Here is a 19363-nt window from a genome sequence, read left to right on the forward strand (position 1 = left end):
ATAATGCTTAATTCTTTGTGTGTACATGCAGCTTTCTTTTTTAGTCAAGTTACAAACAAAACAAATTTAAAACATAATTTTATACAATACCATTTCATATTTTTACTGTTAAAAAACTTAACAGTTTCTGCATAAATAATAATAATAATGGTATGTAAAAGTTGCTTACCTGAAACTTTGACTGGGAATGATTCTGCTGTTTATCTTCTTGTCTAATGTTATAATCTACACATTCACACTTCAGTTAAAACTTCTCATTTCTATTTGCCACACTAATGAGACTTTTAATGTATTCTTTGAGAAATCAAAAATAATTGCACCCTTACATTTTAAACAAAATAATATCTCCAGAATTGCTACAATACCAATCATTTCCTTTGTGTTTGCAAGCTTTAACTGACCTCAATTCCTTTGAATTCAAACTTTACAACTGTACAACTGGAAAGTTCCATTATAATTTTAAACTGTGAGGGTAAAATTATTCAAAAACCATAGCACCCATCATTTTATTTTTTACATTCATTTGAATGTATAAACTATGTCTAATACCTAAATAGATTGAGTAGAAAAAAAGTTTTTGAAAGATAATTTATGCTATAACAAGTTTTCAGATTTTAGAAATTAGCTAACTTTTCTGCTTAATTGTCAATTAATATTACATGTAATTATAAATGTGCAAAAACAAAAAAACACTATTTAGAAGTATTCTTTTTTGCTAGCATAATACTTTATTCTGATGCAATGAAATTCCTTTCTGGTGACTTGGTATTCTACATTATTATCTATACAGTGGTGACATGATTTTTTACTCTTAAAACATAAAATTCTCTTCTGATAACAAATTCTAATGGCATCATATTCTATTCTCAGGTGACATAAAATTCTATTCTCAGGTGAAATGATATTCTATTCTCAGGTGAAATGATATTCTATTCTCAGGTGACATAAAATTCTATTCTCAGGTGAAATGATATTCTGTTCTCAGGTGACATAAAATTTTATTCTAGTGACATAAAATTCTTTTCTTGTGACATAAAATTCTATTCTCAGGTGAAATGATATTCTGTTCTCAGGTGACATAAAATTTTATTCTAGTGACATAAAATTCTTTTCTTGTGACATAAAATTCTATTCTCAGGTGGCAAGAAAAAATCTCTTCTCTGAGGTGACATAAAATTCTCTTTCTGAGGTGACATAAAATTCTCTTCTAGTCATTTGGATGACTGACAGTAGTCTGATTTTCAGTTTCATTGATGTGGAATTACATTCAGCTGACATGAAGTTCTTTTATTTTCTGACCACCTTGATTTGTATATTAAGCATGTTGTGCACAAGAAAACTATAATGCATGTATTATATTCAGACAAATTTATTTATAAATATAGATGGCAAAACAGAAAGAAGAAATGGAGAGAATGATGCGTGAAAAAATGGCCCAGGCACAACTAGCTGTAAGTATGGTTATTAAAATAACATAAAGGATGTCCTCATTTGTATAAGGTAATTGGTCTTTTATATGCAAATGATTGTTCTTTGAGGGGTTCTTTTTGTTAGTTTATATAGGGAAGGAAAAAAGAAATATGATTTTATTATATTTCTATATATCTAAAACTTAAGTTTGAAAATCCTTAAATTCAGTTCTGTTGCATTTAAAACAAGGGATATAATGTGAAGAACATTACCTCCCTTTGTTTTCAATACAAATGGGAATAAAATTTCATTTCTTCATGTGGTATAATATCTTTACTTAATTTATCAATTTAAGAATTGTACTGAAGTGCATTTTAAGGTGATATAAGGTTTTTGTAAGGAGCATATTTATTTAGAACCCTGAGTCTTGTATTTGACTGAAGTGGAAATTGCGAGAACAGGATATGTTGCATAAGTAGCAATAGCGCCAATTTTTTGGTCTAGTAAAAATCTTTTTATCAATTATTTTATATGCAACCTCATTGTAAAAATTAATGTAGTAGCATTGTGTGTCTGCAATGTTGACATCATGCTTGATCACACGGACATGTTATGCTGATTGCCTGCTGATGTAAACATGAAATGACAAAATAAATGAGGTTTCATAATGCATATATTTAAATGAAATATATAACATTTAATTTTGGGTTCTACAGATTATAAGTTTTATAAATATGTTGTTATGAAACTGTTTTATTAATTAATAGACAAGTGAAGCAGCCGAGGCCCAGCTACGAGCTAGAGAGCAGGCCGAGAAAGATAAGATGGCGCATTTACATGATCAGGAGAGGAAACTCAAGGAAGAACTTGCTAGGGTATATATTTCCTCTTTAAACATTCTTTACAGTTATATTTTATGAGAATCTATCACGGACTGTTTGCACAGACTGGAATATCTTACTGGAGACTGTTTACAGTGTAACGAGGCTCTGCAGAGTTTCATCTAGACACTTATCAGACTGATTCTGAGAGCTAGATTATAAGAATCTTTAACACTGGCTGCCGGTACAGATCGGAATATCTAGCTCAAGGGTAACTGTTTACAGCAGTATCGTCTCAGGCTCTGCCAAGTTTTCGCTACACAGTTACCCGAGCTAGATATTCCCATCTGTACCGACAGTCAGTGTTTGATTGCATATTACAGTCATATCATTATTCAAAAGAAATTAAGATATCATAATTTTTAATACATTCACTTTGAGTTAGAAATATTTTCTAATAGTATGTGACTTTGTTCTAATCTACATTAAGGGTATAAGATGTCAGAGTGTTAAAAATAATCAAGGTTATGATTATACCACATAAGAAATGTAAACATTTTTTTATTCTTTTGTAAAGTACTGAGACCAACTTAAGGTATTTTCCAAACTGAAGAAACAGTTGAAAATTGTGCATCATAACTTTTTACTTCTGAAAAATTGTGAAAATTCCTCACTATAATCTCAGTTATATGGGCTATTTATATAATGTATGTCAATCACAAAAAGTGAATGTTTTTTATATATTTTTTTATTTTTCTGATAATTTTAAACAGATTTATATCTATGCTATAATTTTCCAAATTAAAAGGTAGAGTATTTTAAAAAGAGTTTGTTTTTTTCTTTAAATCTCTGATAGTATTTTATCTAATAAGAAAAAATAAAAGTGGATCAAACAATCAACAGAGGATAAGTTTTAAGGTTTATTTAATGATTATAACCCTATTTTTTCAAGTTCAAAGTTTTAAAATACATATAATTATTGTGACCATAAGTATATAACTTTTCTTGTTGTCATGGCAGGTCTTTCAAGGCAAACTTAATGAGGTTAGATATCTCACCTATATACATGTATATCATTTTCACATGTATTATTCTGTGCAGAAGGTTCTCATTTTCTCTTGTTTTTCTTTTGACTGGAATTTGATTGTTTAGTCAAAGTTAAGTCCGAGCAGTGCTACATTCAAATCATATGGATTTGGTTTATACAGAATTTTTTTAGTTTGATCATGTAGGAAGCTATAAATTTATAGACACACTTTTGGATCAGTTCCCCAGGAACCAACCATTATCAAGGAATCATTATAAAGCTTCTTGCTCAAGGAAACAACGACTTGCCCCTGTCAGGGTTTGAACCCATGCGGCTAGCGATCATTGAATTATTAGTCTTGAAGCGTTAATCACTCAGTTTTATTAATTGGCAAGTTTTATGCATTAACATCAATGTCATGACTTGTTTGGCAGATCTAAAAATAAATATGCTTGGGTTTTTCACTGGACTTACAGCAGGTTCTGGAAACATAAAAATGTAGGAACCTATGACACGCAAGTTGTTGTCCATCAGTATGTTTGAAATATAACGCAGGCTAGTTAATGACTACATGTACATTGTATTAAATAAGAAAAGGATTTTTGTATTCTTCAGTTTTATCGTTCAAGTGAAATATGGAATATATTCCCACTTTCATAACTATTTTTCATATTTGTTTTTAACAAATATGAAGTATATTTGACTGATAAAGCACCATATTCCATGGGTAAAACCTAAATATTACATATACAATTAATTGAAAAAAGTGATGTCATGTAATAAAATAATTGTCTTACTTATTTAAAACAAATCTTCATAATAAAATATTTTTTTACAAAGGAAGAACATGATTGTGATGACAAAAGAATGTCTGTTCACGAGACAAACTTCACATTGTTTGTATGAATAATCCCATATAATATACAACTATTATAAACATTATTTCATATGTCTAAAATCATTATATTTTCACTTTTTGATGATTGAAATAATGAGTAAATAATTTACCCATATGATTTATTATTCTCTGTGATTTACATAATTAATACTACTTTTCACATTGTATTGCCTACTCTGGTAATAATGGTTACGGTGATGGTAATGTATACTGATTGTATAATTAAATATGGAATATATTTCACTGAGATAATATGAAACTTTTGAATATTTTCAGCCATTAAGCTTCATGATTTCAATTTAATAAATGAATGTTAAAGATGTAGTTATAAAATATATCTTACTTTCATGTGAAATTAAAAAATCAAGGTGAATAATATTTATAATAACTCACTAGTACAGTTATTTCACTGATAAGCGTTAATTGGACAGAATGACGGGATATTGACGGTTCAATAAGTGCAAAAGTTAAATTGAATTACTTTAATATTGTGATGTCATCCTTTTAATGGGAAGTTAATTGAAATCAGAGGTCCAGTGGTCAAGTGGTTCAGATTACTGACTTTGAATCATTAAGCCACTCATAATTGTGTGTTTGAATCTTGTGAGGGACTGAATAATCTTTTGAGATGGATGTAGCTATCGAAAATCAATGGTTCTACCCAGTTACTTCCTTGTGTTTCAAATAAAGCTCAGAGACCAGTCACCGGGGATCTGTCTCTGCCCGTAAAGCTTGAGAATGGCCATAGATATACCTTTAATTTAGTGCTAGTGTTACTTAAAACTTGGTATAATCAAAGTGTATACATTATTTTCATCTTGTTTGTACTGTTAATTCATGTCATTTTTCATCTACTAGGATAGATCACTTAGTTTGGATTGAAGGTTACTGGCTGTTGTATATACACATTTTCTATATTGTATTCACCCACATTAATGTCTCAGCGCAATTACTATGGTGGCAGAGCATTTACTTCACCAGGACATTTGTTGTTCACCTATCCAAAATTGTTATAAAGTTGTTATACCAGATTTGAAAGTCTTGTAATGTTATGAAAATGATGCATGCATACTAACAACTTAAATTTTCCTGCTTTTTTTTTCGTATTTTATTGGATCACCAATTAGCATGATAATAAAAAATATCTGATTTGAGATGTTGTGAATGTTAAATTTGAAATGAGGTAAAAGGTTCCTTTTTTTAAAAGATACTTATTTAACAGTATTTGAAATGAAAACTCCAGATAATGTGGCTAAATTTATGTGGCATTTTTGAGAAAAGGCAATTCTGTTTGATCAAAATGTGTCACAGTATTTAGTTGTCTTATTGTTCATTAAAATTACTGTCCTTGATGTTTGTATAAATGCCAGAGGTAAGCTATAATGTTTGAAGTTAAGGTTCTTTCATTTTCATTTCCTTTAACCAGTAAATTTTAATCTTTTCATTAATTCCAGTTAGATAATACAATAAAAAGGTTATTTCTACTCACATATAATGTTTCAAATACTGTAGAAGGCATATGTTTGATTGTAGTTATAATGAAAGTTTAAATGATGTTTTTTTATAACAGGAAAGAGCAAAACTCGCGGAGGCATTGAAAGGTGATACAGATGTGAATAAAATACGAAAAAGTGAACAAATGCTGCGGGAGGAAGTTGCAAGGTAACTTGTTTGCTTGGGGGGGGGGGGGTGCTATTTTTTCATTGTTTTTACCACATTTTTTATTATAACATGTATGACAACATAACAAATGCAAGATTTTATTGTTGAACAATTATCTTTCCAGACTAAAACGTGAAATTGAGCGTATACACAGAACCTGGGAAAAGAAGTTTGCCATCTTGCAACAGAGGTAAAGTCTGGGTTAACAATACATAACCCAACATTTTATTTCAACATTTGTATAGAAGTTGAAGAAAGTTTTACTTTTTATACCATACTGATAGGGCAGTCAAGTGAATTATTAATAACAAAAAAAAGGAATGCCTGCACATCATATAACGTCTGATATGATGTCAATAAATCATATGCTGTCAGAAAAATACTTCTACTATCAATGTAGTTCAACATATTTTTATCAATTCTCTATTTTTTTTATTTGCATGCTAGAATGGAAATAGATTATTCTATAACAATGCACTCAGAATTGATAACTATTCCTAAATATTGTGAAAATACAATTTCCTCAAAAAAAGGGTTACCGTAGACATTCTCACTCTCAGACAAATAAGTGATAAAGAGGCTACAAACTTAGTGTCTGTAAATTTCTTAAAGACAATAACTTTTGGTGAAATTTTGAAAACGAGAGTTTATGAAATGCATAATGCTAGCTAATAACATTTTTCTATATTTGAACATGCTGGCATTACGAGTCTAAAATACTTGATTCACTTAGCTTTTTTATCCATCAAGATAATTTTATGCTTTCTACCTAGGAAGCTTAGCTATATTCTATTTCTTTGCCAGATTCAAGCTAATTTTAATTGATTAAGGAACGTGTATGTTTATAATGCATACAATTTCATGTTTTACAGTTTACATGCATTGAAAGATGAGAGTTATATAAGACAACAATTACAGAGACAGGCTGCTAATCTTCACCATGCTGCAGTTAGCTACTCAGTAAGTTATCCAGTAATTAATTATCACACTCAGTAAGTTATCTAGTAATTAATTATCACACAGCAGTTAGCTACTCAGTAAGTTATCTTGTAATTAATTGTCACACAGCAGTTAGCTACTCAGTAAGTTATCTTGTAATTAATTGTCACACAGCAGTTAGCTACACAGTAAGTTATCCAGTAATTAATTATCACACAGCAGTTAGCTACTCAGTAAGTTATCTAGTAATTAATTATCACACAGCAGTTAGCTACTCAGTAAGTTATCTTGTAATTAATTGTCACACAGCAGTTAGCTACTCAGTAAGTTATCTTGTAATTAATTGTCACACAGCAGTTAGCTACACAGTAAGTTATCCAGTAATTAATTATCACACAGCAGTTAGCTACTCAGTAAGTTATCTAGTAATTAATTATCACACAGCAGTTAGCTACTCTGTAAGTTATCCTGTAATTAATAATCACACTCAGTAAGTTCCAGATATAATTATCACGCAGTAGTAACCTACTCTGTATCCAGTAATTAATTATCACACTCAGTAAGTTATCCAGAAAAAAATTATCACACAACAGTTAGCTACACAGTAAGTCATCCAGTAATTAATTATCACAGTAAGTTATCCAGAAATGAATTATCACACAGCAGTTAGCTACTCAGTAAGTTATCCAGTAATTATTTATTACATGGCGTTCAAACAGTAATAAGTTATCACATATCAGTTACTTATGCAATTACATAGAGGATATTTGTTTAGTTCAGTGTAAGATCGAAATATATTTCACCGAGTGAGCACCAAAAGGTATATTTCACGAGTGGCGCAGCCACGAGTGAAATATGAACTTTTGGTGTTCACAAGGTGAAATATATTTCGATCTTACACTAAACTAAACAAATTTTCTTTTTATTACATGCAAAGAAACGTTTTAAAAAGACATTAAACCTAATACTGAATGAAAAGCGCGCCAAATAATAATACAACGTGACGTCATTTACGACGTCACGTCATTAAGTTGGTACCCAGTACTGTGTACGCTGGTATTTTAATGAAACAACGTAAGGGGCTTAAATTCAAAACAGTGAAATTATCAAAGTGGTAATTTCACTGTTTCAAACAGTGAAATTACCAGTTTTTTATCACTGATATATTTCTATAAACCACCGAAAAGCATGTAATAAAAACTTATTAACTACCATATAAGAATTGCTTTCTCCTATAAATATCATTTCATTCTTAAGTATTATCTTATAATAGCATATAATTTTACAGCTTTACTCAAAATGGCAAAATGACCTCATCCTGATGTAATATCTTGTTTTGTAATTGTTCTTTTTCAGGCGGATGCTCCAATTGGAATTCATCCTTCATCAAAGCATGCTAGCCCTACTAAAAGACCATTGGTAAGTATAATTTACATATTGTATGAAATTGCTGTTTATATATAGAGGGATATTAAATGAATGTAGATTTAATATGAAATTTATTGAACAAGTTGAATAAAATTATATGGGAGCATCTGGCATGCATAAAATTGTTTAATTCAACAAGTTCAATAAATTTAGTATTGAATCTACATGAATAGGATATTCATTTTATCACATATTCAAAATTAATAGTTTACAGTTAAAAAGAATAATTTTTCATTACTCACCTAAAGTGTAACGCATTTGTGCGCTTTTACACCATTTTTGTATATAGGGCAAAATTAATGATGTCAAGTCAGAGTGTTATTACACAAGTTTAATATCTTTTCATTAAATTGCTTAATATCACTCCTGTGCTGTAATTTATGTGATAAATTAATTTAATTACTACATCTGTGTGAATTTACCCAACTACTTTAATACTTTCAAAATTTTGGCATATATTTTTATAAATCAGAACCAGCATTTGATGTTGAGAGCTTTTTTGCATCTTATTGCATGGTTTGCATTCAATTGCACAGTAATATAATCATATAGGTATGAGCGAATAATTGCCAACCATCTAAGCGATAAACTGTGCAAAATTTTATTTTTGTTTCTGATTCAATGCATACAGAATAGGAACCAATGTTTCTTTGTTGAACTACATTCAGATTATCCAGGATTATCTCCTGGCATTTGACATTGTACATCTTATAATTAAGAAATAATACATCTAAAACATTAATTTTATCGCTTAATAAAATCGCTGATTTGGATATATTGTTTCAATTCTAACATGATATCAACAAATAAATGCAGCAGTACCTGGTATTAAGCTAAATTGTGCCTGATTTGTTTCCGTACTTTTTTTCAGCGCATCGTATTTTTAATAGTTACGTCACATCTATTATGCTTACGTTACATTTCTAGATATAGAATGTAAAGAGTGATTTTATTGCATAATATCACACACTTTCAGTCCTTCTATGTTCAATAGGGAAAAAATGCGGGTAGTGTTAGAATAAAATATATAGAGGATATTTGTTTAGTTCAGTGTAAGATCGGAATATATTTCACCGAGTGAGCACCAAAAGGTATATTTCACGAGTGGCGCAGCCACGAGTGCAATATGAACTTTTGGTGTTCACAAGGTGAAATATATTTCGTTCTTACACTAAACTAAACAAATTTTCTTTTTATTATATGCAAAGAAACGTTTTAAAAAGACATTTAACCTAATACTGAATGATAAGTGCGCCAAATAATAATACAACGTGACGTCATTTATGACGTCACGTCATTAAGTTGGTACCCAGTTCTGTGCACGCTGGTATTTCACTGAAACAACGTAAGGGGCTTAAATTCAAAACAGTGAAATTATCAAAGTGGTAATTTCACTGTTTCAAACAGTGAAATTACCAGTTTTATATCACTGATATATTTCTATAAACCACCGAAAAGCATGTAATAATATGTTATTTTGAAATACTCTATAATGCTGAAATTGACAATATAATTTTTTCTAAGATATTTGCAATACTTATGTTAACTGTTTTGCAAAACCGTATATTTCAGCCTGATATTCCAAAATATGCAAAACCTATCAATCCAAATGCCACACCAGGTGCACCACAAGAGAAAGACTATATATCTTACACTGTGTCGGCGCCAAGTGGACGTGGAACGGCAATCTTCTCTACAGATGGTAATGTTTTACAAAAATGATCTACTTTATACATTATTAACATAATTACTGAGTTTCCTTCATATTTACCGGACAATCAGTTAACCGGACAAAATCTATTTGTGTCGAATAGTACTTTTTTTGTTTGTTTCAAAAGTCATCCTGTCTAATCACATACACACTTTCCATTTCAAAGTAAAAAAACAACAAAACCACTCTCAGGTATATATTGTTCAGGAATATTTGACAGTAATAGATTTTGTATGGTAAACTGATTATAAATCAGTTTTAGATTATAGATATAAAGGATCCCAGTAGTCCAAGAGAGTCTCTGTGAGCCTTGTGGTTTTCCTAAATTTTCAACCTGCTGTTTAATGAACTTGTTATGCTTTAACTTTACAACTGTCAATTTTTAAATAGAGGGATTTTAATATCGAAATAATTTATGTGAGCAACCAGGATCCGGTTGTTCAAAACATTGGTTAGTGTTAACCAGTGGTTAAATTAATTATCCGCTGGTTAAATTTTGTCTGTTGGATAAATTCTGTTGCTCAAAACTTATCCAACGGATAAAATTTGTTATCCAGCGGTTAACTTTAACCAGTCCTATGACCACCGGATAATGCCCTTAACCAGTGGTTAGTTATCATCATTAAAACTGTAAAAATCATTAAAACTTGTTTAAAACCAGATTTTTCTTAAAAATATATGTTTATTTTTCTTAACTAGAACATTTCATATAAAATGCATAGGATTGAATTGAAACATTTCTGAAAAAAGTGCTTTTAGAACCCTTTTTCAATCTAAATTTGTTGTTGTTGTAGTTCAGAAAATTCAGTTAAACAGTCATAACTTTCTTATTCTTTAATAAAACATACAAGTGTCGGTACTCATTTTCTTAGTTAGAACATTTCTCATCTAATGGAAGTAATTTCAATTCAAAATTTGAAAAAAAATTGTTTTTGATTTTTTTCTTATGTGTGTCTAAGGGAAAAATAAGTCTATCAATACTTTAAGGCCTCTGATATACTTTTTGTTTAATTCCAAAAACAAGAAGGCACAAAACATGCAAAATTATTTTTTGGGAGCTTTTTGATTCTAATAATGTTATTATTCATCAAAAAATCAGCCATTTTGTTTCCAGAATCACTAACCAACCCTGTTGCATTGTGGTACTTAACCAGTGGATAAACACGCTATCCACTGGTTAGGTAGCCAGTGTACTATCCAACTGTCGAACAATGAAATTTTATCCACTGGATAACTGGCCACTGGTTAAGGATTTAACCAGTGGATAAGCTATCCATTGGCTAATTTTAACCAATGTTTTGAACAACGCGGTCCAGCAGTATAGAGTAAGGTTTAGAGGTTATAAAGAAATATTCTCAGTCTAAACTCAAATCTGATTGGTCAGAAACAAACACAGACTGTACATTGTCTAAAGAGAAAGTTGAATATTTTACACATTGTGAGCATTTAAGAGTGATATTTAAATGTACATATTTGAAGAAAGCTGAAACTCACAAAGAAAAAAACCCTCAAATATTTTGTTCTAATTTAAAGTATTGAATGGATTCTGATGTGATTCTCTGTGACTGATGTACTTGTAGTGATAAAGGTTATTTATTACATGCTTTTCGGTGGTTTATAGAAATATATCAGTGATAAAAAACTGGAAATTTCACTGTTTGAAACATTGAAACTACCACTTTGATAATTTCACTGTTTTGAATTTAAGCCCTTTACGTTATTTCAGTGAAATACCAGCGTTCACAGTACTGGGTACCAGCTTAATGATGTGACATCGTAAATGACATCACCTTGTATTATTATTTGGGGCGCTTTTCATTCAGTATTAGGTTTAATGTCTTTTTAAAACGTTTCTTTGCATACAATTAAAAGAAAATTTGTTTAGTTTAGTGTAAGATCGAAATATATTTCACCTTGTGAACACCAAAAGTTCTTATTTCACTCGTGGCTGCGCCACTCATGAAATATACCTTCTGGTGCTCACTCGGTGAAATATATAGAGGATATTCAAGTTTTTTCTATAAATACATGATTTATTTTCATCGAGTGTTATGAAAATAAATATTTTATGAGTGGTGGTAGTCCGGCAAGATGCCAGTGAAAATACGGAAAATATGTTTCACTGCAGTGAAAAATAAATTTTTACAGTGAAAATATGGAAAATGAAAATACACATTCTATTTCATCAATATTTCTCAATATTTCATTTGTAAGTATATAATAAATTAAGATCTTACACTGAACTAAACATATGTCACTGATGTAAATGTAAAGTGTAGAATGGTACAGAGAATTTTATCAGTTATATTGTAAGATAGAAAAGTGCATGAAGACAATTAGTTTATAGCTTAATTAAGGCTTAATTTTGTTTGTGTTGGTGAATTTTTGTTAATATAAGTGTATTTGGGTTTATTTCAAATAGAAAACCAGATAATGTCAGAGAATGACAGAGAAGATATCCCAGCTGATGTTGTGCCTCTACCTGAAAGACCTGCAAGGTATGTTGTCTTATTGGTTAGTTATATATAGAGGATATTCATGTTTTTTTCTATAAATACATGATTTGTTTTCATCAAGTGGTATTAAAATAATAAATATTATATTAAATAAATATTTCATGAGTAACAGTAGCCAGGAGTGAAATATGATAATTTTCATGCCACAAGATGAAAATAAATCATGTATTTACAGTAAAAACTTGAATTTTCTGTTTATTATATACATTTCTTTTTGACATTTCAATTTGAAAGATTTCCCCATAAATTTTATGTTTTTGTTGAATTAAAAAAAATTAGTGTGGCAAGACACCAGTGAAAATATGGAAATATGTTTCACTGCAGAGAAAAATGTTTTTTTATAGTGAAAATACAGAAAATGCACTACGCATTTTTTTTCATCAATATTACTAAACTTTTCATTGATAAGTATATAATAAAAGAAATAAGCAAAAATATTCAGTGGAAAAGTGTCATGAATCAATAGTATAAAAAAAACAAAAAATTTACTTTGAAACATAGCTTTGAAACATAGAGTGATTGTGTCAAGATTGGCAGCATACCTTATCAACAGTATGCTGTTGGACCAGTCAATGGGCCAATATATGTTCACAATACTTATTTCTTTAATCAAATATGGCATAAATAATATGATGTAATTAAAGAGCCATATTATTTGGCCCTTTATTTTGACCAACTAGTAAATTGGGTCATTTTTGCTAAAGTTTTATGCTACAGGCAAAATCATTCTGAAAAGTAGGCGAAACAACTCTGAAAAGTTTTTTTATTATTATTGTGGCAACCCTTATACAAATTGTGAACTGTTCCATATCCATCATGTAGGACAAATTCAAGTCACAAAATCATTGGTAAAAGCCATAATTCATATTAGTCTGTATGAAATTCCTTTAATATTAGTTTGTCGTTTTGCATAAATCTGTCATACATTGATTTGATATTTTATGTTTCAGTCTTACATTAAACACATTGATTTAATGTAATGCTGAACAAAATGATTCATATTTCGTCATTATTTTTAGACTAGGTAACCAACAGAATTTGACAAAAGTCACGTGGTAAGAAACAATGTAAATTACAACTCTCTGGAAAATTTCACTAATTTGTAGAGAATATTTCTGCACTGAGCATGCTGAAAGCTTGAAAACCCCTGGATCATACATTTGTCATGCTTTTACATGACATAAATCTTTGTTATTATCATACTTTATATGACATTGATCTTTTTTCATTTTCATACTTTTACATGACATAGATTTTTTGTCATGCTTTTCCATGAGATAGAGTTTTGACATTAATCTTCTACCTGACATAGAGTTTTGTTATTATCATGCTTCTAAACTACATTGAACTTTTTTTGTGTTCATACTTTTACATGACACAGATTTTTGTCATGCTTCTCCATGAGAAATTCTTTGACATTCATCTTCTACGTGACATAGAGCATTGTAATTTTTTCTTCTTCATGATATTGATCTTTTTTTAGTTTCATACACCTACATAAAACATGTATTTGTCGTTTTTGTCATATTTCTGTGTGACATAGATCTATTAAAGTATCACACTGCTACATAGATCTTCTGTGGCTACCATTTCCTTGTTTTATATTGTACATGTATTTTGTGAGGACAGGTTAAAGGTCATTTGAGTAAGCTCATTTTAAGGGCATTTGGGTCAATATATCTCAGACACTTTCTTCTTTATGACAATTTGGTTTCTTACAATATTTTTTTAGCTCTCTATCACTTTCTGTGAAACATAACATTGATTGTAGAATGTCAATTAAGTACTTGTTAACTATTCATAAGCAAGTTAACTGCCCAGTGTTTTAATATGACTGAAATGATACCTGAAATACTGTTCTATAGACTAGCTAAACTGATGCTAAATCGGACATCTAGCATTACTTTAAAATTCCTAATTAAATAAAAGGTTGCTCAGTACAGAATTCAGTTTATTAGATTTTGTTATTTCGTTTAGACTGATAACAAGAAGTTCATTCTTTAACAATAAGTCACGTATGTTTGGAGTTTGTTCCCAGTACATGTGATTGTCTTTGTTAAATTTTATCATATGTTCATAGTTGTTAACATTTGTTCATAGTTGCTTTTTAACTCACGTTCATAGTAAATGTGTTTATCAGAAATTTTCTTTTGAAAAGTTGACTACCATAGTTAAATGCAGTCTAAAATAGATACAGGTAACATAAATGCTGTAGATTTATGCTTACCACCTTTTGGCAAGGATAAGTCCTTGGCTTAGGTAACTCACTGAAAATCATTGCTGCAAGCTTAATATTTTCCAATGGTTCTTTAACTTAACCGCATCAATGCACATATCTCAATATCATGGACTAAATTTAATTTGAGAATGCTAAAACGGTCTGTATGAAGGCATTTGTTTGGCCGGCAATTGGTTTTTAATACTCTCTCCAAGGATTTCCCTTATGCAGTCTGAGAATTTTTCTATCTTTATTTACTTTCAATTTTAAATCTATGAGAAGTCTTTACATGCTTTTAATGTTTACTTTTTTGTTTTTTGTAGACATTCTATTTCCATTGTTCATTATTCTAACATTCTGAAGCTTATTAATTCACTCGTCACATTTACAAATCTTTTTACACAATAGTATTATCACTTTCATTTTATTTTTTACATCAATCACAGGTTTATTTTGACCTTTGTATAGATTAAGTTAACTTTAGCCTGTTACGAGGGGTAATAAATTCTACACTTGGATGCAACCGGTGCATTTTTTCGTAATTAATACAGTATATAATTTGAATTTTCTCCTAAAAATGATGAATTGTTAAATCTAGATTGAAAGACGGATATGTATTTTTAAGATATTTTACTTGGTAAGGATTATTTACAAGCGATATATAAAAGGGCATTGATCATAAGACATAATTCATTCTCTGAAAAGTTTTACAGATTTTTACCGTTAAGAGTTACTTAAATATTCCATTACAGTATCATGTTTATTAAAGGACTTTTGAATGTGTTAGAATATACTTAAAATATATTCAAAAAAAGTACAAGGGACAAAAATGATTTCCGGGACGCACCCGTAACTGTCACAAGATTTCTGGGACATTCCCAAGATTTCTGGGACATTCCCGTACGTCCGGGATGTCATGACATGTACACTACATTGTTATTGCTACCTATCTGGATTGAGATGAAGCAAAAGATCTCTCTGTTATTTAATGACATAAAATGAAGGTGTCATTTACAGAGCAATCTTAATGTTTAGTTGTCTGTAAATATTGTAATGAGTAGTATATTCCGTGATTTAATGATATTATATTTTACTCTCCTCAAGGACTGAAATTTTTACCAATTTCTTAAATTCAAAGTTTTTTTGTTTCTTTCAGAAAATCTACAACCTCAAGCAAGCAGTCAGCTGACACTGATATTTTTAAATCTGGAAAAGGACCAATCATTATCGTTCCTCGTGTCACGTGATACTTGAAGCGTTGTACATACGTCATCATGTTGTTTGTTGCTATCATTTCATATGTAACAGGTGTGATATAAGTGGTCCATATTGTGAAATAATATACAGACTTTGAAAACATTGATGTTACATCATGGGATCAATATACAGGGTGTACCATTAATTATGTCACAATTTGCATTTGCGCGTTTCGGTAAACATGGAAAAGAATGAGTTTGAAAAGAAAGCAACGTACTAACGTTATTTTCGTGGAAAAGCTTGCGGACATATGTGGTTGAAATAGATATGTTTATGCCAGTATTAGTATTTTGTCTTTAAAAATCTTTGTTTGAGAAAAAATGTCATCATATCATTTTTATAAAGAAAATATATATGTATATAGCCCCCAGCTAAAATGTGGGTTGATTTAATAAAAAAGTTCACAGGGAAAAGATGAACATGGTATCATAAAAACAAGTAGGGAAAAGATATGTGCCTTTCGGGATTGTTTACCTGGTATGATTACATTGCCATGCCTTGAACAGAAGAATTGATATTTTTTCGTACTTTATATATTAAAATGTTATACTTCATGTGTGACAAGAAGGGTGATGTGTCACTGCCGGTTAGAACTCGTCACTGTGAATTAGTCACTATAAATTAGTATGGAGTTTGTATTTAACTTTTTTATGCATGTACATGTAGATGACTGGTTCTGTGATATTTTTGGTTATATTTTTTATATTTTGTTTTAATGCATTGTCTGTGCTTTAGATATTTATTAACAATGATGAATGAGAAATAATTATATAAAAATATTATGTAAAACATGAAATGTAGTTTGTAATGTTTTCTTTTTTCTAGCTTTTAAAGTGCTCACATTTAAAAATCGTACTACATATGTAAATATACATGTATTTGATAAATCTTTCTTATTAAAATTTATCAATATATTATCGATGCCACCATTTTGAATACGAAATTTGCGATATAGGGCCTTTTAAGAAATTTGTCAATAACATTTAATTCTTCATCCAAATAATTTGTTATGCAAGCATTTTTGTGTCGCCTCTACGGAGGGATCACTTCTCCGTCGTCTGTCTGTCCGTCTGTCTGTCCGTCTGTCCGTCCGTCACAAAACTTGTCCGGACTACCCCTCTTAAACTACTGGTGCAATTTCATCCAAACTTTACAGGAATGATCAGGAAGTCTAGTTGTGCATATTGTCAGCATTTTCCGGTTCAATGATTTTTGTCAGAGTTATGGCCCTTTAATAAATTTTAATTTTAAAGTTTGTCCGGACTACTTCTCTTATACCACTAATGCAATTTCAATGAAACTTTACAGGATTGATCTGTAGCTCAAGTCCTTGCGCATATTGCACGGGTTTTCCGGTTGAATGATTTTTGGCCGAGTTATGGCCCTTTGATAAAAAGGTGTTTTTTTCTGTGTGTTGCCAGATACACAATAGCTTGTCCGGACTACTCCTCATAAACTACTGGTGCAATTTCATCCAAACTTTACAGGAATGATCAGTACCAAGTCTAGTTGTGCATATTGTCAGCATTTTCCGGTTCAATGATTTTTGTCAGAGTTATGGCCCTTTAATAATTTTTATTTTTAATGTTTGTCCGGACTAGTTCTCTTATACCACTTATGCAATTTCAATGAAACTTTACAGGATTGATCTGTAGCTCAAGTCCTTGCGCATATTGCACGGGTTTTCCTGTTGAATGATTTTTGGCTGAGTTATGGCCCTTTGATAAAAAGGTGTTTTTTTCTGTGTGTTGCCAGATACGCAAAAGCTTGTCCGGACTACTCCTCATAAGCTACTGGTGCAATTTTATCCAAACTTTACATGATTGATCAGTACCAAGTCTAGTTGTGCACTGTCTGTCCGTCTGTCACAAAATTTGTCCCAACATGAAATTGGCCATTATGAGGCGACACATGTGATTACTGATCGCTCTTGTTTCCATTAAAAGACTAGTCATATTTTACAGAATTTTCACCATATGATTTCACATTTCACTCAAAAGCATGTTATAATTAAATGTAATATATAGCGGATATTGAATGAGTGTAAGTTCAATACTGAATTTATTGCACGAGTTGAATAAAATTATATTATGCGAGTCTCTGGCGAGCATAATATTATTTTATTCAACGAGTGCAAATAAATTCAGTAATGAACTTACACGAATCTAATATTCTGTTTATCACATACCCAAAGTATAGACCGTTTAAAGTGTAATAAGAGTCATTTTTGAGGATATTGAATGAGTGTAAGTTCAATACTGAATGAGTGTAAGTTCAATACTCTTGAATAAAATAATATTATGCTCGCCAGAGGCTCGCATAATATAATTTTATTCAACTCGTGCAATAAATTCAGTAATGAACTTACACGAATTTAATATTCTTTTTATCACATACCCAAAGTATAGACCGTTTAAAGTGTAATAAGAGTCATTTTTCATTGACGCGCCTATAGTATAACGCTATCATTTAGCGCGTCATTACACTATGTTTGTATAAAGCTAATGACGTCCTGTCAAAATATATGCACGGCCGTGCAATACCATATTTACAGAGTCGCAAAATCGGCACGGGTGTGTGATAAAAAATTTAAAAATTAAGATACACACATACATGTATTTTATTTTCAAGCTTGTAACTATGTCTTGCTGTATACCAACCAATTATTCCATACGTGATTCAAGGTAACTAGGTTACGTTATTCTAGGTAACAAAGTAAACAAAAAGTGGATAATAAAAGAAAATTAAAAACCTGTAGATCTAATATATTGTTCTGTAGGAGTTAAGTACCGCAGTTACCAAAAAATGGGTCAGCACAGCAATAATATAATATTTATCATGAGTCATTCCGGCGACAGCTGCCTTACAGCCAGCAGACAATAGCGGCATATTTACCTCCAACTAAACTGACAATTTCAAGCTTTAGTAAAAACATTGACATATGGTGCCGCTTGTATTGAATGTAGAGAAACGCAAATGGATGTAAAATCCAGCAAGGTACTGAAACCAGTCAGCTTAGATCATGTATCATTGAGGCCGTAACAATACTAGTAGCATGAACAAAATAAATGCTGGCGACCCAATTGTTCACATCTAGTCTGTTGCAGTGTATACGGTAGCTGCTTGGCACCAAAACAGTTTGTGGTGTTACTCGATGACAGCTCAAAATTTGACTTGTTTTGTGTTTTTTGCCATTTGCCTTAAAGACGGGTATCGTTTACTGACGTTTTTTCTTCTTATTTTCGACAGGGAATTGCGAATACAAAATGCAAACAGAACTATGGCGGAAAAGCAAAATATCTTGGGTTGACTGACTTCAAAGTAGTAACATAAAAAGCGATGACTCCTTTCTTTCTTTCTTTCTCTTTTCACATTTTCAACAAGAAATATTATACATTGGACATTTTAGCTGCTATACATAATAGTGTGTGCTTAGTACTGCAGCGTGCGTAGCCAATCAGAATCAAGGGCAGTCG

At 30.7% G+C, this 19363-nt stretch overlaps 1 protein-coding gene across 3 annotated transcripts; it reads left to right on the forward strand.

Annotated features, from left to right (window-relative positions):
- The first annotated feature begins 1111 nt into the window (after window positions 1-1111).
- Window positions 1112-16683, forward strand: LOC132713268 (uncharacterized protein C10orf67, mitochondrial-like). Of its 3 annotated transcripts, XM_060695783.1 has the most exons (11): window positions 1124-1451; window positions 2178-2285; window positions 3252-3275; window positions 5727-5818; window positions 5943-6008; window positions 6691-6778; window positions 8114-8176; window positions 9758-9887; window positions 12319-12394; window positions 13432-13467; window positions 15787-16683. In XM_060695783.1, coding segments are annotated over exons 1-11 (750 nt in total). In that variant the 5' UTR covers window positions 1124-1385; the 3' UTR covers window positions 15788-16683. The 3 variants fall into 3 exon arrangements, with proteins under 3 accessions (XP_060551764.1, XP_060551766.1, XP_060551765.1); XM_060695781.1 differs by lacking the exon at window positions 13432-13467 and having other exon boundaries at window positions 1112-1451; XM_060695782.1 differs by lacking the exons at window positions 3252-3275; window positions 13432-13467 and having other exon boundaries at window positions 1132-1451.
- Window positions 16684-19363: the final 2680 nt, after the last annotated feature.

This window comes from Ruditapes philippinarum, unplaced genomic scaffold (assembly GCF_026571515.1).
Source record: "Ruditapes philippinarum isolate M1 unplaced genomic scaffold, ASM2657151v2 ctg3816_1_1_1_1, whole genome shotgun sequence".
In the NCBI taxonomy this organism is placed as follows: Eukaryota; Metazoa; Mollusca; class Bivalvia; order Venerida; family Veneridae; genus Ruditapes; species Ruditapes philippinarum.